General features: G+C 37.1%; 2 protein-coding genes across 6 annotated transcripts in view; one reads left to right on the top strand and one right to left on the bottom strand.

Annotated features, from left to right (window-relative positions):
• Positions 1-1,496: 1,496 nt before the first annotated feature.
• On the bottom strand, positions 1,497-18,255 carry dohh (deoxyhypusine hydroxylase/monooxygenase). Of its 2 annotated transcripts, none has more exons than XM_044128988.1 (6): positions 18,150-18,255; positions 11,395-11,501; positions 10,860-11,027; positions 6,713-6,789; positions 4,743-4,998; positions 1,497-2,280 (listed from the first exon to the last, which is right to left on the bottom strand). In XM_044128988.1, the coding sequence occupies exons 2-6, from the start codon at positions 11,498-11,500 to the stop codon at positions 1,970-1,972; spliced, it is 918 nt and encodes a 305-aa protein (XP_043984923.1). In that variant the 5' UTR covers position 11,501; positions 18,150-18,255; the 3' UTR covers positions 1,497-1,969. The 2 variants fall into 2 exon arrangements, with proteins under 2 accessions (XP_043984923.1, XP_043984922.1); XM_044128987.1 differs by having other exon boundaries at positions 11,395-11,512; positions 18,150-18,242.
• A 1,261-nt stretch (positions 18,256-19,516) lies between these two features.
• LOC122838347 (calcium homeostasis endoplasmic reticulum protein) overlaps positions 19,517-22,336 on the top strand; it is a 47,366-nt gene continuing 44,546 nt past the window's right edge. For 2 of the 4 annotated variants that reach the window (XM_044128925.1, XM_044128926.1), the window contains exons 1-2: positions 19,518-19,715; positions 21,188-21,361. In XM_044128925.1, coding sequence (XP_043984860.1) covers positions 19,691-19,715; positions 21,188-21,361 — 199 coding nt within the window. In that variant the 5' untranslated portion in view covers positions 19,518-19,690. Of the gene's footprint in view, positions 19,788-21,187; positions 21,362-22,336 lie in introns of all 4 variants that reach the window. The other 2 variants (XM_044128923.1, XM_044128924.1) reach the window with 2 other exon arrangements.

Genomic DNA, 22,336 nt, shown 5'->3' on the forward strand with positions numbered 1-22,336 from the left:
AGGCATTCTGTAAAATTATTAAAATCAAAATGTTCTTAGTTGTATGTAAGGGGATGGTTGTAACACTTTTTAAAGATGTGTTACAACCCACCCCAACCCTTTCAGCCAAGTTTAGCTAGCTGTAGTAGCATAGCGGTTTGAAATTAGCACGGGAAAAAGCATCACATTTTGCCTGAGAAATTACACTTTCATCTAATGTAAGTCATATGGTTTTATCTGCAACAGTATAGGTGCTAAACAAAATATAGTCATGGTCAAAAAATTTACACTCTTACATCAAAATCCGTTTTTTCTCCTTAGTATCTGCATGTGCCTGTTTCCAGCCTTGACATTCACAATATGAAATTGGGGAGGAAGCGGGTAAACACTAAAATGATCATGTGACTCCTATCTTATCCCTGAATGGTGGAACTGGTGGTGTTACAACTCTCCCTATGTTACAACCATACCCTGTCTCCCCTATATTTTTTCTCCTTAATGTTTTTAATAGTAAAGAAGGTTAGATCATGAAAAAATACAAAAATTATTCATTTCTTTTTTACTTAAAGGAAAAGCTCCTCTCCTTGGGCTGCCACCTTTTCATGGTGGAGGGGTTTGAGTGCTCCAATGATCCTGGGAGCTCTGCTGTCTGGGGCTTCATGCCCCTGGTAGGGTCACCCAAGGCAGACAGGTCCTAGGTGAGGGGCCAGACAAAGTGCAGCCCAAGACCCCTATGATGACTAAAAACTTTGGACTCGACGTTCCCTTGCCCGGACGCGGGTCACCGGGGCCCCACTCTGGAGCCAGGTCTGGAGGGGGGCACGACGGTGAACATCTGGTGGCTGGGCTTTTACCCATGGAGCCTGGCCGGGCTCAGCCCGAAGAGGAATCATGGGCCCCACCTCCCATGGGCCCACCACGTGTGAGAGGGGCCAAAGGGGTCGGGTGCATTGTGTGATGGGTGGCGGTCGAGGGAGGGAGCCCTGGCGGTCCGTGATGAAAACATGATTGCACCACGATACTTCCGCTTTATTTGGTTCTAAACTGTGTTGAGCAGCACATAGCTATCCATGAGCTGTCTATTCTTTATATATGTCTATGCCCACAGTCACCAGGGCATATCACAAGCAGTTTAAATATTTATTCAATACTTCTAATAGCCACAAAGTTGAGAAAGTCCCATACAGAGCAGAAAGGATACTCTGGCTATCTTTCTGTCCATCATTTTTGGATGAGAACATGTAAAGACCAGTGATGTGGGATGAGGTTCATGAGGTTACAAAAAATACACATAAATACAACAGACCTAGTCAAGTTAAGTGCTATCTGCTCCCCATCAGCCCATGCAGTAGAGCAGAATTTCCCAACCCTGGTCCTCAAGGCACACTGACCTGCATGTTTTACATGTTCCTCTGCTTCAACACACCTCATTCAGATGACTGCAATTCAGCAAAACCCTGTTAATCAGCCATCAATTGAAACCATGTGTGCTGAAGCAGGGGAATGCCTAAAACTTGCAGTGTAGTGTGTCTTGAGGACCAGGGTTGAAAAACACTGCAGTAGTGCACTAAAAACCAATTACCCAAAGTGCATTTCATTTTATTTATTTATTTTTACTTCTGTATATTTTCAGAGTGTTATCATGGTTCCAACATATCTTCTCCAGACTAAAGTTTTCTGAATGATTAGCCTGTTACATTCGCTGTAACAATAGAATACTGAAGCCCAATATGTATTTATGGAACTTGCAAAAACCAGGGACCGTAGGAAACAAGGTAGAAAATGAAAGAAAAAAAGGAAGAAAAGGACTCAAGAAAGTAAGAAAGGAAGTAATGGTATTATGATTATAAACATTTAAGAAATAAATATCTTCCACACCTTTCTGGACCTGAGAAGTATGAAGGATAACATTCCTCATGTATCCAGCATGGATTGGAATCCTATGTAATGCATCAAAGTCCCAGTCATGTGAGGTACAGGGTGGTAATAATTAGCTCTGCAGATTGACCAGTCCGTTTGCATACTGAAACTTATCACTGTTTTCATATTCCAGCATGTCCAGGGCAACCTCACAACTTTCCTTGACAACACGTTCTTGGTCTCTAAGGTAACTATGTAGCACAGCCAGACACTCCTCTTTCCCAATAGACCCAAGAGCCTCTGCTGCCTCATGTCGGACCATCGGGTTCTCCTTAGAATGCTCCAGAGCTTCCCGCAGTGCTGGTATGGCTGCTGGGTGTTGCATCTGGCCGAGAACATAACCGATCTCATGACGGAATAAAGCGCTGGAGCACTGCAGCCCTAGAGAGAAAGATATTACAAGTTTATTACTGAGATTAACCATTTGGTGTGTCATTATATGCACTTCTAGGTAGGCCTCCTGCGTTTTTATATTTCTATTAATGACACTGGATGAAAAAAGGCTTAACTCTGGTGCTCTCCACTGACCCTCCATTCCTCATTTCCTTAGCGTAAGGAAGGAGTGAACTATTGCACGAGGCAACTGGATATGCCCATCTTCTCTATCTAAATCTAATGTTTATTGAATATAGTTTTCATTTCCACTTTGGTTTTATGTTGCGTTTAGTTTTTATTCCAGTGCATTGATTTTGATAACAGAGAGTGAGAGTCCATTTTATTTTTATTTGTTTTGTTTGTTTACCAGTTCCAGTGTTAAGTGTTCTTTTGAAAATAAAATTTTATTTTTGGCAGAATGTGCTTGCATTATTATGTCATTACCATTACATCAGTTTAAAATGGTATTCCAACAATATTATCGTTTATCGCAAAATTTCATTAGACAATCGTTCAGCAAAATTTGTTATTGTGACAGGCCAATGCACATCTAGGGTGTGTTCACAGCTGAAACATTTGGTCCACTTTAAATGGACCAGAGTTTGTTTCCCACTTTGATCCGGACCTTTTGTAAAGGTGTGAATACTCCTGCGAATCCTGGTGCAGACCAAAGAACCAAGCCGAGTCCTACTTTTTGAGGAGTTGAGTCCACTTCCAAGCAAACTCTAGTATGGTTCGCCTCTGGTCCAAGTACAAACCGGCCTCAACGTGAGCCAACCAGAGCTGGTTCTAGACATGGTTACATGAGGGGGCAGGCGGAAACCTGAAGGAGGCATTTTCAGCCACACGTTATGCTTCAGCATAAGGCTGGGCAATTTATTGGGTATACGCAATCACGAGTTTCTCAATTTATGGTGTTAAAAGGATTCTATCGCAACCATCGACCATTATTGTCATTCAAATAATACACTTTCCACTAAGTGCAGTTGGTGATTGTAGCAGTGAATGTATGGGGGCATATCTTGGCAAGCTTCTTTTGGAAGTGAGCTTGTACACCACCTCTTATCCCACTCATCACAGAAGCTCCATCATAACACTGCCTCAGTATGTTGTCAGCACTGTTGCCAGCATCAGAGGGGAGTGTCAGTATCTCAGAGGTGATGTACTCTGAATCAAGTTGACTCAAGTCAAGCTATGCAATTAGATGTTCTTCTGGCATGGAACTGCTGACTAATCGGAGTACCACTGTCAAATTTTCCACATTGCACCTGTCCCCGGTCCCATCACTTTTGAGGCAAAATCCTGCAGAATCAGCATTTTCATAAGTTTTCCTGATTTCTGCAAGCACAATCTCTGCAAGTGTTTGAATTATTTTATTTTGGATATCCTTAGATGTATATTTTTCATTCTTTAGGATACCTTTAGTAATGTTTCCTAGTTTCTCATCCTTCTCTAAGGAGATTAGCCTCAGTTTTAGAAAAGTACCTGAAGCAACATAACCATTGTCAGCTGTATGGCCATCATGCTTCAAAGTTTCTGCAGTCCCACAGAGCCCCAACTCATTCATACAGAGAAACTTAACAAATTCTTGATATAATAATCAAGAGTGTGGGCTCTTGATTGTGGGTTTTCAAGTTGTGTTTTGCCAACCAACAGGGAGTCTACAGTTCCCCTGTAGCCTTTGCTTTTGTGCTGAGTCCAGATGGCTGAATTATGATTGTGGCTGGACAGATGTCTCTGTAGCCCCTTGTTCTGATCAAGTATTGTTTTCCAGTTGTTAAAACCGGTTAAGGTAAAAACATCCCTCTCATTTGCAGTGCTATATTTCCGACAGAAAAAACAAAAGCATGCATTTCACTTAACAGGAGTATTCTAGCTATGCTTGTGTGTTGTACCAGGAAGGACTGAACATCATAACACCGGCTAAGTGTTATGATGTTCATTCGGTACATCTTACTGATGTACCGAATGAACACTTTGGGAAGCTACCCAGTATTGGCCAAGATGGTTCACTGTCATTTAAATCACCAAGTAGATCTAGGTTAGCAGGCTGTATTGGGAGAACAGCACTTGTGGGAGAAATGGCTGATAGTAAGGGTGTATCTTGCATTTTGTCTGCCAACACACATTTGCCAAAGCTGATGCAAAGTAAGAAATATTCCATTGGGAAACCAGTGTTTAATGAGCTGCTCTTGACATTCAAAATGGCACTGCAGATACAGAATAAATGCAGCAAGTAGGATCCCATGTTTATTTTTCCCAGGTCTCTGCTCTGTCCCTCGATTATGTTTTTATTATTTGTTTTGCTAACAAATTATAGTCAAAGCAGCATAATGTGAAAGCAAACCACACCAAATAAAGAAAAAAATAATGTCAACTTTTGGTCTTGACCAAACAAGCAGACCAAATGACTTTCCTGGTGTGAATACACCCCTTGATTTATTAGCAGACTTCCATGACCGACCTACCATCACCCAGGGCAACCACAGCCTCCTCTGTGCCCAGGTTCCGTAGTGCAAACATAGCCCGGTAGCGTTCAAACAGTGGCAGACTTTCATCTAGCAGCACAGAGCGTAGCTCTGGTACGCTCCTTCTGGATGCTGGAGGAGCTGGGTCTATGGAGCAGTAGGGGTTCTTATCAGTACTGCCATCCTCCAGCTGTGTCTCTCCGCCACTAAGAAGCCACTCCAGTCGACAAACAGCCAACTGACATGTCTCTGCTACCTGAAAATCAGAGGGAAAATACAGACAAGTAAGTTTTGCCATTAGGCTTCTATGGACACTGAAAGAAGGGTATTTGCAGGTTTCAGCAAGTCAAATCTAAGACTTTTAATTCATTTAATTAATTTAAATACATTTTTAATGTTGCTTTGAATTCAATTTAAGACCAAAACTTAGTTTTGGTCTTAAATTTGGTCTTATTACAATCGAGCATAGCAAAATCTTCATACTTCCACCTTAAAAGTTTTTTTTTTCTTGACAGAATGTTTTAGACTCGTATGGGTTGGCAAAAGAAGTGAGCCAGTGGTAAAAATTAATGTCATCAACCCAACTGGCCATAAATTTGCACTCATACATGATAGACACTGAAAAGCTAGCTAAGTAGTTAGCAAGAGTCTAGTAGTAGCTTGGTACCAGTAGTCTCAAACTTCTTGAGACTACTGGTACCAGAGAGAGCTGAACACAATGAAAATGTCGCAAGTGACTCAAACTTTTACGTGGCAGAACAGTCCTGTGAGAGAGAGAGAGAGATAAAACTACACGTACAAAATTAAATAGTGCTGCCATGAGAAAATTTTAAGCTGGAGATTTGCTGCCCTATGTAACTTTAAAAAGAATATGTTTTTATGTATTTGTTAAAACTGTCACCATGTCCTGAAAGTATGCTATGAGACAGATAATCTGTAAAAAGATCAATGTCCTCCACCTCCATCCTGAGCTGCTAGTGCTAATGGCAGAAAAACAACTTGCTGTTCCAGAAAAACTGTTTATTCGCCATCATTGATGGCCATGCTAACTCCACAACATACTCTAATACAGTGTTTCTCAATTCTAGTCCTCACGCCCCCCTGCCCTGCATATTTTAGGTGGTTCCCTTCTGCCACAGACTTGGATTCAATCTGTGGGTGATTGAAGTTTATTTAGATATCTATTTCATACCATACTGTCATAAGATTGTGACAGTTTCAACAAATGTGTAAAAATATATATATATTTTTTTATAAAGAAGGCTTCAAGTGATTCAAGCTTCTGAAGCCCTTGATGACTGCAGAAGAGGCCATGTAATCATTTGAATCAGCTGTACTGGAATAGAGGCACATTTAAAACATGCAGAGCAGGGGGGCCTGAGGACTGGAATTGAAAAGCACTGCTCTAATAGCTGCATTATAGCAGAGAGCAAGTGAGGAACGCGGAGAGGGACGAGCAACCACATGAAATTGTGCTTAACAGCGCTAAGACCTGCCTCCTGACTCTGATTGGTTGTTTCTAGTTAGCACTGGAAGAAGGCAGGACCTCAGTTTATTTAGATATCTATTTCATACCATACTGTCATAAGATTGTGACAGTTTCAACAAATGTGTAAAAATATATATATTTTTTTATAAATGTTACATAGTGCAGCTTTAAGACCAAATTATTCATTTAAGTAAATAAGATATTTTAAGTCCTTCATTTTAGGTACAAGGATTAAGAGTATTTAAAGATGCTTGGACCACTGGAAAGGTTGTAAAACTACCACCAATCCAGTTTGAAACATCTAAACATGTTAAATATTAAGAATCGTGAAAAAAACAAAAAAAAAAACAACAACATTTACCGTAATCTTTTTGCTACATTTCTGAATTACTCAATATGATCATTTAGTATCACTAAAAATGAAAAGCTCAGGATTCTAAGCATTTAGTTATCCAAAAGTCTGTTGTGTTTGTTTTCCTACCTCTATGACAGGATCCTGACTGTACTCTTTCAGCAATTCCACAACCACTGAATCACCAATTGCTCCAAGGGCCTCCCCTACAAGCAGACAGTGAATCATAGCACGCTCATTGCTTCTACCCCTTACATGTGAATCCATCTCCTGCAGAAAGCAGATCCATCTTCTCTGCTTCCTCTCAGGTAGCATGATAGTCAGGTGTGGGACATTCCATTAAACAAGTACTTCTCAAACAGTGGGGATGTGTGGCAAGATGTCGTCAGGAGGACTTCATGACTGTTTAGTCATGCTTGACCTATAAACAACCCTCAGGTCACTAGGTGGCAGCAGTGTTCAAATTAATGAACAGGCAGCCTGTTCAAGCTGTGTAGGTAGCCTACACAGACACACTCAGAGTATCTAATGGCCTGGTCCTGTTGAGACGCTTATCCAAGGTTGCACATATATTCATGCACATACAGCTGTATTTCACACATAGTATGTTTCATTTATGCACAGAGAGCTTTTGGAGGAATGAAACTTGACCTTGCATGTTTCACTTTCAAACAAAAGGCTTTCTGTAATATTGAAACTTACACTGACGCCATAATATCAGGTGACTTCTAGGCAGACATTCCTTAGGTGACATAGTTCATCAGACGACCAGTAAGGCGTGTCTTAGATATAAAGAATGGATCGTCCGTTTTTGATCAGATGCTGTTTAATCCCGGTGTATTCACGTCACAACAAATTAGCCTGTGAGGGTAAGCGTCTCTTTCTTTTTAGCGCTAAAAAGAGTAAAATAAGTAAAGTCTGATTATTTGTGTTTGGCTGATTTTCTGCACGTGTGATCACATGGTTCCGATTCATCGATAATACATATAGATCAACAGTCCCAATACTCGGGCTACACCCTTCGCCCCTCTATGAAGTGTGGACTCAGTCAAAGTGCACATAAGGGTTTGAGTGTGCAGGTTATAAGCATGCAGAAATGTGAGAATTGGGACAGAACGCCTCTGCCCTTACAAAAAAATCCCATGAAATTCACATGATCACATGTGGTCATATGTGATCACATGTGGTTCCCATTTTCCACATGTGATAAAGTATTTTGTTCATGTGATCCATTGTTTATTCAACATGGGATCTCAATGTGATCACATATTTCTGACATGTGCTTTAATTTATGTGCCTTAGTTTATTTTAAGTTGAAAATGTATTTAAATTTTCAACTTAAATAAATTTTAAGTTATGCCAGAGGCATAAACTTCAATTTAAGATAAAACAACACTTATGCTTATGTCTTAATAGAAATATTTTATAATAATGTAAAGTATATAGTTAATTTAAAAAAAATAATCAACTGGTGTGAAATAAAAGTTTAAAATGCTTTATAAAATAAAATAATACAAAATAAAGGGTTTAAGTCTGAGCTATTATACATCCATCCATTTTCTGTTCACCCTTGTCCCTAATGGGGTCGGGAGGGTTGCTGGTTCCTCTCCAGCTACGTTCCGGGCGAGAGGCGGGGTCACCCTGGACAGGTCGCCAGTCTGTCGCAGGGCAGTCTGAGCTATTATATATATATATACACACTGTATATATTTCGTGTTATTTCGTAAATCTCGTGAGATGTTTTCAAGCCCAACCCCCTATTCTAGAAGATTCTGTTGTGATTTGAGTTTCTCTGTGTGTTTATTTTGAGTTTCTGTGTCTCTGTGTTGTCATGTCTCCCCTTGATTAGTTCCCAGGTGTGTCACGTTCCTTGATTACCCGCTGTGTATTTAACCCCACCTGTGTCCTTTGTTCCTTGTCGGATCCTTGTCTAATGTGTGCTCATTGCATTGTCATGTCCATTCATACAGCCAGTGCTACCTGTGTTGAGCCCTGATCTCCACTCTGCAGTGCTGCCTGGTTTTGGACTTTGTGTTTGCTGTTTTTCACCATTGAACCACCATCATTCATCTAACCTGCTTCCATCGCGTCTGCCTCACCACCGCCTCACACCGCATTACATGACAGATTCTTCATTTTGCACCATTGAGGATGGTTAAAAAATAAAAAAGCAGATAAGTTGAGCACTTTCTTTCTCTTTTTTTTTATGAGGCATTTTATGATACACTATGAAGTGGGAGATTTTAATCATCACTTGTTTGTATAGTCAAGAAAATCTGTTTAAGTGTATAAGCCACCATATAAATCTCCCAGTGATCTTCCTCCTCCTGACATTGTCTTCTTGACTGTCTCCTCATATTTTATATACTTAAATTAGAGGAATAGTTTTTCATGATTCCCCAAACATGGGCTGAATATCTGCTTGTATGCTATTGCAATAAATAATTTTTTATGAAAATATTTTGTAAGATTTGAGTTTAAAGCTCTGACTACATATAGGTTGATACAAATTAAATATGAAATAATTATCTGTTTTAATGTTTAATGTTTCTTGCTTATACATCCAGAGCTAAGAAATAATGGAAAGAATCAACTCAAAAGTTGCTCATTATGTTTAGTCAGTTGAGTCTAATAACTTACAAGTAAAAAGTCTCATGAAGGTTACAAAGGTTTTCATTTCGTATTGGACAGTCATACTTCACTTATAAAAATGTGAAAAAATATTATGAGGTGGTAAACTACAGAAGAGGATAACGGGTCCATAACATTTTTCTAACACCAACTGTTGTGCAAGATAATTTTTTTCAGATTTTGAAAAATCCAAATTCTGACATTAAAGTCAGAATGATGACCTTGTTTCTTTCCCAAATCTTCTTCTGTAGGCAAACATTTATTTAGTTAAGCTTTTAATAATCTAATTTACACATTATTTCAAACATTACCTGCCTGATAGAAATAGCTGCCTTTTTATTGTTTATTTTGGATAATCAACCTTTTCTGAATGCTTGTTCATAATATACCGGATTATAATTGGTTATGCTAATGCTGTTCAAAAACAAAAAACTTAAAAAACTATGGGGTTTGAATGACTGGAAGAATGTTCTAGTTGAGGTTTGAGCGTCTTTTTAAACCAGAGCAGATTAAGGTTGATAAAAAATTGGGCAGACTAGCCATTTACTGAAATGAAAGCTGCCTTTAGAAACCATTAGCTTCAAAACAAAACAAAGTCAGAGTGTAAGGCTTTCTGTGTGAAGGTATCATGATCAAATTAATTGCATGCCGCTACAGACGAGTGTACAAAAACAAAGTGTGCGGGGCAGAGAGAACTTCCAGGTTAGACCGCATGTCAAAAATGAAATAATAAAAATTGAAATCAAGCGCTCGTTATCCGTTTTTACCATTTTTGTTTTGTGCACTAAATGGGAAATTGGATAATAATTTATCCAATATTGGTTTAATAAACAAAAAACGAATTTATTTTCATTTTCTCATTTTAAACAAAAAAACTGCCTGAAAATACACAGACTGTCTTTAATTAGAGACAGATTCACTGCACAGCAGGAATGAATATCAGCTGCTGAATTCCTTTTAAGCTAGAACTCCTCGGCTGGAAAACGTTAAAAAAAAAGGACATATATTTTATGTGCATATAAATATGCATAGCCTAAAATATATTAATCGGTATTATTCCTTATTTAATCATATTCATTTATCTAAGTTATTTGTATTTTTTTGTTTTTGTATACTTCTACAAATATGTATTGATACTAGTAAATAAACATATATAGGAATATATAAATATTGAGTGGCTGTGTGCTTTATAAAATACTCATCATACATCAATCAGAATATTTTATTCTTATTCTATTCTGTTTACTCCACTAAGAATATTTAAATATGCTCAACCATATATCAATCCAACTCAAAAATACTTTAAAAATAAATATCCTTGTACATGTACCCATGAAAGCTATTTGAGTAAGGTTTATGGCAAAAAAGTGTGAAAATCTGTTTAGTATTTAGTGATAATAAACAGATTTACATGCACTAACACTTCATTGCACCTGCCAAACGTATAATGCTGAGTGGAGCGGGTGACCACTCCAAGATGGTGGCCCTACATCTCGTCAGCAACAATAGGCAAGAGCGGTCCATGAGGCGTCTGGTGTAAACCAAACCGAACTGTCCTCTCTAGTGGTTTACTTGTATCTTGTCAGTGAGTGTATTTAGTTCCAGCTGATTGTTAATAAATGGTTATCTCCATGTGAGGTCTTACCTGCTTCGTGCCTGACCATTGGCTCCTGCTTGGTATCTTTGAGAACAGCTGTCAAGACGGGGATGGCCCGTCTGTCCTGCATTTGGCCCAGGCAGTAGGCCAACTCGTGCTTCAGTAAGGCCGAATCATCAGTGAAAGCCTTGCTGATCCACTCTATGGCTTCAGCACCTGTCAGAAGATGTTCAAGTAAATCCAGATGTTCCACACATTTTAAACCTGAAAATTTGTCAGAACCATCTGATTGAACTGGCACACTGAACAGTTATTATCATTAATAATGTTAATGTCTAAAGTCTAAATGTTTCTGGCACATTGTACTGAACATTACCAAACAACAGCTAATTAAAACATAACATTGTAACAATTTTCCATAGCCCAGTAGAATCAACAGAATCCAAAACAAACAACAAAAAATGAGTTGGCAAATTTTTCATAACCTCCATTGTGTTTTTTTCATTTTGTTGGCCCTTCTGGCCCTATTTTTGATATTAAAACAACTTATTTTTAATATTTAAAAAGCTTCTTGCAGATTTACCTCCCAGATTCCTCAAGGTGAACAGTGCTCTGAAGCGCTGCGTCAGGTCCAGATCTGGGTTGACCAGAACCTGCCCGATAGTGGTCAACTGCTCCACAGTGGCCATCCTGTAGCAGAACTGCATATCAACACAACTGAGAAACATGGTATCAGCTGTCCCAATATCTTAGAGTGTGTGGCCAGAAATTCAGGAAGAATTAATGACAAGGCGTAGGAAGCTGTTTAAACTAAGGTTAAAGGATCCCTATATCTATTGTTTCTCTTTTCTCCTCTTTACTGTTTACACTGAGCTATTTTTAAAACATAACTGCCCCCGTAATTATTACAGGAGTTTTTCATTCGTGAAAAGGAGGGGGTATTAACCAGAATTTAAGATACTTAACAAGACTTAATAAGAGACAAACACACGTGATTGATAATTTGCTCACAAGAGAAACATGCATAGTGTTGGAAATATTAGTTTAATTTATGCTAGTTTTAATGATGTTTACCTGCATGGTCCCCTCCCTGCATGTGAGGCAGGGAGGGGAACAAAGGCTGTGGTTTTGTTGCAGTTTAAACGCAGCTGTTAATAACGGGGGAGAAACTGATTGAGATTTCTATTGATGGTTAAAAAGTTGAAATTAAGAACTGAAAGAGAGGAAGATGAAGATAAAGAAATAAGAATATCTCGGACTCATGGAAGTTGGCGTCGAGGAAATGCTCAAGATGCTGTTGGGAAAACCCGTGGATTGGTGAAAGAACTTTGGACAATGACCATAGTCTTTGGCGGGTAGACACAGCTGAGGTGTGAATGGACCAGAGTGGGAAGTATAGATAACGAGAGTGATGGGAGCAGTGAAACATCGAGTAGTGAAAGGATGAGTCCAAAAAGAGGAAATTCATCAGCAAAGGCAGGTGTAGGAAAGAGGGGAAGAGTGGTGAAAAACTGGGATGAGTCTAGAAGAAGAAATGGAGGGAGAAATAAAGGAGTTCAAAGTAATTGTTAGAGTTAACGAGGAGAAGGGATTGCAAATGATCAGTCCACCTGAACTATCCATGATTCTGAAGAATCAAGTTGGGGACACTACTAATGCAAAAGTTCAAAGAGATGAAAACTTAATGATAAGTTGTAACACAGAAGAACAAAAAGACAGAGCATGCAGGATGAAAGAAGTAGGAAAGTATAAAGTGACAAACGTGAGTCTGATACAAGAAGGAAGTAAATGGAGGAAGGGAATATTTGTAGGGTCCTGAATGAGGTTTCAATTGAGGAAATAAAATCAAATCTCAGAGGAGGAAGAGTTAAAGATGTAAGAAGGCTTCAGACCTTTAAAAATGGAGAGAAAATGAACAGTGAAAGTCTTTTGATAGAGTTTGGTGAAGAAAGACTTCGAGAGAGAGTCTATTTATAGGATATTTGACCTACAATGTAAGAGAGTATGTCCCACAACCGATTAGATGCTTTAAATGTCAAAGATTTGGCCACATGGTGCAGACATGTAAAGGAAAAAGAAGATGTGCACGATGTGGAGAGGATCATGAATATGAACAGTGCAACAAGAGCAGGCAGCCAAAATGTTGTAATTGTGGTGGCAGCCACAGTGCGGCATATGGGGGCTGTGAAGTAATGAAGAGGGAGCTGCAGGTTCAACAAATTAGAATACGCAACAAGCTATCCTATGCAGAGACTGTTAAAACGGTAAAGCAAAGAACAGATGTTGGGGTGGAAAACAGGATGGATACAGAGGTAAACCAAAATAGAAAATAAAGTGTAAAAAAGCTAGTGATATTAATTGTAGGGGTAATAAATGCAACAATGGCAATTGAGTCAAAAACAGAAAGAATTCAAGTAATTGTGAAAGCAGCAGCAAATCATCTTAACATTAATGAATTAACATGGGAGGAAGTGAGGGATGACCTCAGTGCTCAGGCCAGTCAGGAGGCAGCATGGATAGGATAGTAACACTATGGTCTTGCTTCTTATACGGAATGCAAGAAGTTTCATATCAAATTGACTGGAATTAAAGCATTTTATTGATAAATTGGAAGAAACTCCAGAGGTTATTTGTATACAAGAAATTTGGTTAAAACCCCAACTAGAATTTAAAATCTTAAATTTTTCTGCTATTAGATTTGATCAGATTGAAGGTAATGGTGGGTGATGTGCCATTTTTATTAGGGAGGGGCTGCTGTTTAGTGTGGTAAAAAGAGGAGAAGAAGATGAGTTTGTAATTGTAGAGATTTGGATAAATGGAGATCCATTTATTATAATAAATTATTACAATCCATGTGAAAGATTAGAGTTGGATAAATTAAAAGAAATTCAGGGACAAAATAGAAATAAAGTTATTTGGTGTGCAGATTTTAATGTCCATAGCAATTTAAGGGGAAGGCAGGAAACTGATACAAATGGAGATATTTTAGAACAGCTGTTGGAAGATAATCAATTAGTGTGTATGAATGATGGGAGGGGAACAAGAATAGATGTGCATACAGGAAATGGATCAGCCATAGATTTAACTCTGGTGTCCAGATATTTAGCTGGATTATGTGAGTGGGAAATAGAGCAAGAAACAACAATAGGTAGTGATCATTTTCCAATTTTTTGTAAAATCCTTATTTCTAAAGAGAAGGGGGTGGTAGGAAGGCAGGAAAGATGGATATTTGGTAACGCAAAATGGAATATATTTAAATATATATGTGAGAAATACATGGTCAATTTAAATCTAGATATAGAAAGTATAGGGGGAAAGATTAGGGAAGTTATACTGAAAGCAGCAAAAATAACAATTCCTGTAAGTAAAGGTGAGAACAAAAAGAAACAGGTACTTTGGTGGACACAAGAGTGCAGTGAAGCAGTAAGGAAAAAATAATAATTGAGCTTTTAGAATATTGAAAAGAACACATAATTTAAAATTTTTTATTGAATATAAAAAAGATCAAGCAGAAGCAAGGAGAGTTTTTAAGAAGGCAAAGAAGACAAAATGGAGAGATTTTTGTGATTCAATTGGCAGAACAACTCCTATAGCTAATGTGTGGGGAATGATTAAGAAAATGAAGGGAAATATACAGGAGAGAACAAAACCAAATCTAAATTATGAAGAAAGAAAAGAAGTAACAAATGAAGGGAAAGTAGAAGTAATGGCAAGAACATTTGCAAAGATCCATAGTTCAGATAATTTAAGAGAACAGGAGAAATTTAGGAGGGAGCAGAGAAGAAGGGCAAATGATTTTATTTTAGAAGGTGGAACAACTCCAGGTAATGTTATGGATGGTTTTTTTTCTATGCAAGAAATGAAGAGAGCAATATCTTTAGACTTTAGACTGACTTTATTATCATTTTGCATGCACAGGGTGTATACAGAATGAAATTTTGTTGCATACGGCTCAGAACAATGTTTTGAGATTCCAATGTTATGAGGTTACTCCAGAATAAGATAAAATACACTATAAAATATAAATATAAAATATAAAGTGCAGGAATGACAGTAAAATAGAATTTATTTAGCTATGTACATGTGCAAGGTATGAAGTGGAGACCAATTTTTGAGTGCAGTCCAGTTAAGAGTTCAGCAGTCTGATGGCAAGTGGGAAAAAGCTGTTTCTGAACCTGGTGGACCTGCACCGGATGCTGGAACAGGATTAACAGCACCAGGAAAAGATCAGATATGCTATATTATGTTAAAACACTTAGGGAATCAAGCTGAGGAAAAAACTTTTAGGTTTATATAATAAGATCTGGAAAGAAGGATGATTACCTTCTAATTGGAAGGAAGCAATTATTGTGCCAATTATTAAACCGGGAAAGGATCCAACAAACCCTTCTAGTTAGAGACCAATTGCTCTTACTTCATGTTTAAGAAAGATTATGGAAAGAATGATAATGGAAAGGATTACATATTATGTAGAAAGTAAAGGACTTTTGTCTTCATGTCAAAGTGGATTCAGAAGAGGAAGGAGTACAATGGATCCAGTTGTGTGTTTGGAGTCAGATATTAGAAAAGCTCAAATTAAAAGGGAAGTAGTAGTAGCAGTATTTTTTGATATTGAGAAAGCATATGACATGGTATGGAAGGATGGCTTGCTTATAAAATTATATAAAATGGGGATTACAGGAAGGGCTTATAATTGGATTAAAGATTTTTTTGTTGAATAGAGTTATACAGGTATAGATGGGAGTAACAAGATCCGATAAATATAAAATTGATAATGGAACTCCACAGGGAAGTATTATCAGTTCTTTATTATTTTCAATCATGATTAATGATGTTTTTACAGAAGTAGATCAGGATGTCATGCAGTCATTATTTGCTGATGACGGAGCCTTGTGGAGAAAAGGGAAACATATAAGCTTAATGTATGAGAAAATACAAAATTATATTTAATTTTTTGTAAACTGGGCTTATAACTGGGGAGTTAAATTCTCAGTAGGTAAAAGAAAGACTGTTGTATTCAGTAGGAAGAAAATTGATTTAAAAATGTATGGAGAAAAAAATAGAAAAAGTAAGTAAATTTTGTTTTTTAAGAATCATGTTTGATTCCAAGCTTTTATGGAGTGATCATGTAAAGTATATTGAAGGAAAATGTCAAAAGATTTATAAATATAATGAAGTGTTTAACAGGATTAGATTGGGGCGCAAATAAAATTACTTTAAAAAAGATTTATATTGCCTTGATTATATCATTATTGGATTATGGGTGTGTAGTTTACAGGCAGGCTGTGAAAACAATGATTAGTAAATTAGAAGTAATTCAGAATCAAGCTTTGAGATTATGCTATGTAGCTTTGAAGACATCTCCATCTTTGGCAGTGCAGGTTGAAATGGGAGAGATTTCTTTATTTTTAAGACAAAAGAAAATTATGCTGAATTATTGGGTGAGTTTGCAGGGACATAAGGAGGAGAATAATCCAGCAGTAAGAATCCTGAGACTTTGCTGGGAGAGTGGAAAAGCTAAAATAGATTGTTTTGCATGGGCAGCAGATAAATCCGCTAGAGAAATGGGGATACAGGGAAAGAGATACTGTGCTGTGGTGCCTTATCCAATTACACCTTTTTGGCTGTTTCCATATGGGACTGTTGATCTAGAGGTTTATAAAGAGATGCAGGTTAATAAAGATAATAACTGGGTAAGTTTTGTAAATGACAGAATTAAAAATATGCATAAATCCTTTAAAATTATATATACAGATGGTTCAAAAGATTTAGTTTCAAATTAAACAGGATTTGTTTATGCTATTCCTGAACTAGATATATTTATGAAACAAAGAACATCTGACCATTTAGCTGTATATACAGTGGAAATGTTAGCAATACTGATGGCCTTACAGTGGGTAGAGCAAAATAAAATAGGAAAAGTTCTTTTATGTTCAGATTCATTATCAGCACTAATGTCTATTTTAAATGTATCATCTGAAAGTTGTATGGAGTTGGTATATGAAATTTATGAAGTTATATTTAGAATGACACAAAATCAAATAAAGATTAGGTTTATGTGGATACCTGGTCATAAAGATATACAAAAGAAAGTAGAGAATATGGAAATAATAGGAGAAAATCGAAAAGAACAAGTAGTGATGACAAGATTGCAGCTTGGACATACTGGATTAAATAAAACTTTACATTTGATAGGTAAACATCAACATGTAGTTGTGAGTGTGGTATAGATATGGAAACAGCAGAACATGTAATAATTCATTGTGAAAAATATACAATAAGTAGAGAGAAGCTAAAACAAGAAATTAGGAAATATGATATAAAGACATTAAAACTTAATAAGATATGAATTAAACATATAATAAATAAAGCAGTTCTAAATTTGTTGAAGGAAACAAGGTTATATATAAGAATTTAGATTAAAGGGAGATACTCTGGTCCATACTCCAGCATAGTAGATGGCGATAATACATCTTAACGTTAGGTGTCACCCGCCAATAAAAATCACAAAGAAGGTCGGTGTCTCTCTCTCTCTCTTTCTTTCTCTCTCTCTCACTCACTCACAGCAACACGTCATTACGGGTTGTTTGAGACCACCTCTAAACGGTACGTTAGAACGCAACAGACAGTAAAGAACCCGCCTTAATATAAAAGTAATTGAGCTAAAACAGTTAATCAGATCACTGGGGCGGAACTGTCTTAACTGCCGCACACAGTGGTCTCCGAAGACGCGTCTTCGTATGTTTGTATTTTGCTAAGGTAATTAATTTCTTCTTTGTGGCTTTGGTTCCTGATGATTATGTTAAGCAGTTGGTGTGATTTTATGCAATTGATTGAATAAATTCTGGTTGATTGTCAAGTTGAACAGTGAATGTTGTCATTGTGGTTTCACTTTTACACACGACATTAACGAACCTGGGGAGACGAGATAACAACGAACAACAGGTAGAAAATATCTCGTTTCTCAACAATAGTTAAATTTATTTAACACAGTTATGAGAAAATTCACTTTTACCCATTACAGTTCATGACCTGCAGGGGGTGTGCGCGAGCAGGAACAAGTGAACATAACGTCGTTGAAAAGAATTAAATGCTTCATAAAGATTTATCTCATCACTAGTTTGTTGAACAATTTCATAACACAGTCCAAGCAGAAGCTAACACCTAATTATATCGTTTATTCAAAATTCAACTGACAGACAGTCTGAACTAGAGCCACGTGTCCGCTACACAGACCAATTTTCTGTTCTCTCTATAACAGAACCACACACGGAAAGTCCCGGACAACCTCTGACTTTCTGAACAAAGAAGCAGAACATTTGACATAAACATACCAACCTCTAAAACTGAGTCCAGAAGGCGAAATACTGCTGAGGATTCTTCTTCTCTGACGCGTTTTACAAAACTGAACCTGAAAGAAATACCGTCACCAAGTGGCCCGGAGGATGAATCTGTTTTTCAAGATTTTGCATTTGTTACAGATATTTATCACACCAATCAGTGCTCGACTTCTAAGAATAATTAAAGAGAGAATAAATAAATTAATGTATTAATAAATTAATTAAATTGATTATAAAACATAAATGCAAGTTATAAAGTTAAAATTACTTTTCATTTTTATGTGTTAAAATGTGAGGAGATTATATCCAGATGCAGTTGTAGATCCTTCACAGAGATCAAAAAGTGGTTAATGATGCATAATTTTACTTTTGTAATCATGAAACTTCGTATGAAACAAAATCATACTGATGATCGGAAATACAGCTTTAACATCCGCTTTGTGATCGCCCTCCGCCCCCAAGAAAAAAAAAACCGTGGAGAAAAGTTGTAATGAGAGACCTGTTGGAAAGATTCGTGGGTAATTTTGGAAACTTATTACAGAAAACAAATTCTAGGCCTGCTACATGTGAAAAGACATGTGAAATAGTTGCAGATAGAAGTTGAGTTTCTTCTCTAAATTGTTTTTTTAAAATGCTTTTTAGACAGAACGGCGCACTGAACATAATTTATAGCCTATATACTAAAAAGAAGAAAAAAGAACAAGTAGGACAATTGAGAAAAGGGGGACAACATACGATCCGGGTTCAATAATTGATTAACCAATATCATATTATCAAACTCATTTTCCAGAAAACAAATATTACTCTTTAGATTACAAAATGTCCCTTATTCCATAATTGTGAAGACTGTCATGTCTGTATCAGAAATTCCATGACAAAAAAGTCTGGCAGTGAAATGCAGACATGTTCATAAGGATTTTATCAATATCAAAATTACAAGCAAGAATGTTTGCCACCCAACATTTTGGACCGAACAGGTTTATTATTCCATGAAGGTATGATTTCTGATCAACTGGCTTAACCAGTTTATCTTGTATGGATTACTTAAAGTATGGGACTCTAAACCATTTAACCCATATCGGTTCAGAAGAAGAGTTTCTGTTGTACAACACACTCTTTTTCTCTCTTTTTTGCGATGTCCGGAGTCTATGGCAATGTTGTACGGTTTATTTATGAGCAAGACCTAGAGAGCTAATGCAGTGAGTGACAGCAGGACGAGAGACATCTTTTGCCTTGGTTACCAACATTAATTTTCCTAGAGAGGTTCTTCTTTATTGTATTAATTTGTTTGTTTAACTATTTATTTAAAAGGGTTTCTGTCAGCAGGTGGCAGTATCGAACGTGATCGCTGGGGTATGTGGGCTAGCAACTCCTCCCCTCTTCGCGCTGCTTCTGTGAAGTCCTTCCGGTGGACAACAACGGAATTGTATTTTCGCTCATTATTTTTATGAGGATCATTGGATGAAAAATAGAATATTTCAGCTATAATAGCCGCTTTATATCTTGAGCTTCAGCGTTTGACTGTGACACATAACCAACATGGACGTCCCCAATCCTCCTGAAGGTGAGCAGAGCTCTGCTGCAGCGCAGCTAATAGCCACGATGTTAGCTGCTCCAGCTAACTTGGTGAATGAAGGTGCGGAGCCAGCGACGCATTCTTTGCTTTAAATGTTGAGTTATTATCTGTAACGGGGGCATTTAGGTATTGCTGCCTCATATTTCAGGACATTTAAAAGAACAGTCGACTAAAGAGCTGCAACTGTAAAATTCATCAGTAGCGTAAACAGTGAAAATAAACAAATACAAATTGAAATAAAAGTGGAATAAACAAGAACAAAGAAAACAGATTTTTTTAAAAACTAAGTTTTAACTGATTTGACCATCAGTTAAAAGACTAATTTAAACTATAAAGTCTTAATAGGCTTCAGGGATCAGGCAATTATTTTTCACCGTTTAGTTAATCGTTGATTTCTAAAAAAATATATTAATACGTGTGTGCTCATTTTTTTACTTTTGCATCTGGGCCACATCAGAACTGGTTCAGCTTAGAAAGTACAGATTGGTGTTTGTTTTCCTTTATATGATAATCTATAAGGCTCCTCTTTGTTCAGTCACTTGTTCTCTAACCGTTTTCCTACCTGAGCACAGTCTCTGTCAAGATTAATCTTTTATTTTCCCCGTGTTGCAGAAATTACACACATCATTAATAAAATATTAAAAACTTCTTCTAGATCTTCTCAGCTAACATCTGTGTGCTGACGGGACCCAGTGACCTTGTAAAGCAGCTTTCTGTAGATGGAATCTGCTAAATATTCTCCATTGCTTTACACTGAATTGTTCCTGGAATAATTCTCAGAATGCTATTTAAACAGTTACAGCTACAAATACTGGTGCATTTCTATTGATTTAGTCAACTTTCTTGCTAATTGTAACCTGAATGAAATAACATATTTAAAGTTTACTGTGTATAATTAAACATAATGAGTTTCACTCAATTAAGAAAATGAAAAATGCTCTATAAATCAAAAGCAGCTGAAATACTTAAAGCCAGTTAATAATAAAAGAAAATGCTTGTCAAATTAATCATGCATCAGAAATGAGTAGAAGAAACTTTTTAAAGCAAGACAGCCTTTTCCAGTTTAATCCTTTGGGAGTATGTTTTTTAGCGTGTTTTTCTTTTTCTTATATGACTGTATGTATGAGCAACAACAAAAAAAGAACATTAAACACTAACTCAAAGAGTGACGCACACCTTGGTCCTTGGGGTGTGAAAGTAAAAGTAGAATGTAGATTCAATTAGTAAAAACATTCAAACTAAAACAGATTAAAGATTGCTAAGGTTGTGAAAAATTAGGCACAATGATCCTTTAGCCATTTCTTGACTGGAAGCTCCAATCCGAAAACAACTTCAACTTCGTGTCTAATCAGCTGTTTCTAAAAGTCTAGGAGATGTTAAAGAATATTTTAAGTTACATACATTTTTGTTAATCTTTGGTTGCTAATTCATATGATTCTCCTCATCCTTTCCTTTTCCAGATCAAGAGCTAAGAAATGTGATTGACAAACTGGCCCAGTTTGTGGCTCGGAATGGGCCCGAGTTTGAAAAGATGACCATGGAGAAGCAGAAGGACAACCCAAAATTCTCCTTCCTGTTTGGGGGAGAATATTTCAGCTACTATAAATGCAAGCTTGCTATGGAGCAACAGCAACGTATGTAGTTAAAGACACAAAGCAATTTATGTAGCGCCAGTTGTGGCACCATTCAGTTCTGACTTTTGCAGTGACATTGTGAAAGTTACAGATAAATTACTAATGTCCCTAAATGAGCATTTTATTAGGGCCAGGATTAATGCATCCCAGAGGAGCTGACTGTAGATAGAAGAGTCTAACAGTGATCATTTTGTCTGTGTGAGAGTGGGTAAGAATTGGAGCCTTCTTACAGCACAGGAATTAGTAGGTCCAGTTGGCTGGTTAATGAAGTAAAATGATTGAGTTGAACTTAAAATGGTAGATGGTGTGTAGTCAGACTCAAAATATCCACGTTTGCGTTTGCTACTTTACAGTATTCACGTTGTTGACATGCTTGTTAAATTTTAAATGAGAATCTGGCGCGAAGCCAAGTTATTTTATCTACTTAAAAAGTGCCACTTCAGCCAAAGATTTTAATGGTTAATGTAAATAACCTTTCTCCCATTGAACCCATTAAAAGTCGGTAAAACTTTGAATGAGGGAATTTCTGCATCTCACTTCACTGCAGCGGGGGAAATACGACAAGCCTCAACTGTAGCTCAGCAGCACCAAGGGGGGCCGGGCCAGGTAAGGCCCTGCAGTGCAAAAAGGCCTCAAGTGGGGGTCATGAAATGATTTTCAGAATCACAATGATGTGACCCCCAAGTGTATGTATGACCAACAGAGACAATATAAAATAAATATATGTACAATTAAATAATTTACAGTTCTATATAACTTTAAAATCAGTTTTTGAAACTTTAATTTAAAAATACTTACATTGATATGTCTCAGTAAGTTTTATTATAGAGGAAAAAAACTTTTTTTTAGAGGGTTGTCAGTCTCTGAGGTCGGCAAAACTATGAATGAGGGGATTTTTGGAGTAAAAAAACCCCTGTTATTTTGGGAGTAAAGGTCACAGGCTGAAAAGTTTGGAAACTGCTCTATTATCTTATC

Source organism: Gambusia affinis, linkage group LG10 (assembly GCF_019740435.1).
Source record: "Gambusia affinis linkage group LG10, SWU_Gaff_1.0, whole genome shotgun sequence".
Classification (NCBI taxonomy): Eukaryota; Metazoa; Chordata; class Actinopteri; order Cyprinodontiformes; family Poeciliidae; genus Gambusia; species Gambusia affinis.

What these genes read in the sequence shown, in the direction of transcription:
- dohh (XM_044128988.1), bottom strand. Translation starts at nt 11,500, where the DNA reads ATGGCCACTGTGGAGCAGTTGACCACTATCGGGCAGGTTCTGGTCAAC. An exon ending in CACCTTGAGGAATCTGGGAG is followed by an intron (nt 11,028 to 11,394) that starts GTAAATCTGCAA and finishes ATCTTCTGACAG; the next exon opens with GTGCTGAAGCCATAGAGTGG. An exon ending in GTCAGGATCCTGTCATAGAG is followed by an intron (nt 4,999 to 6,712) that starts GTAGGAAAACAA and finishes TCTGATTTTCAG; the next exon opens with GTAGCAGAGACATGTCAGTT.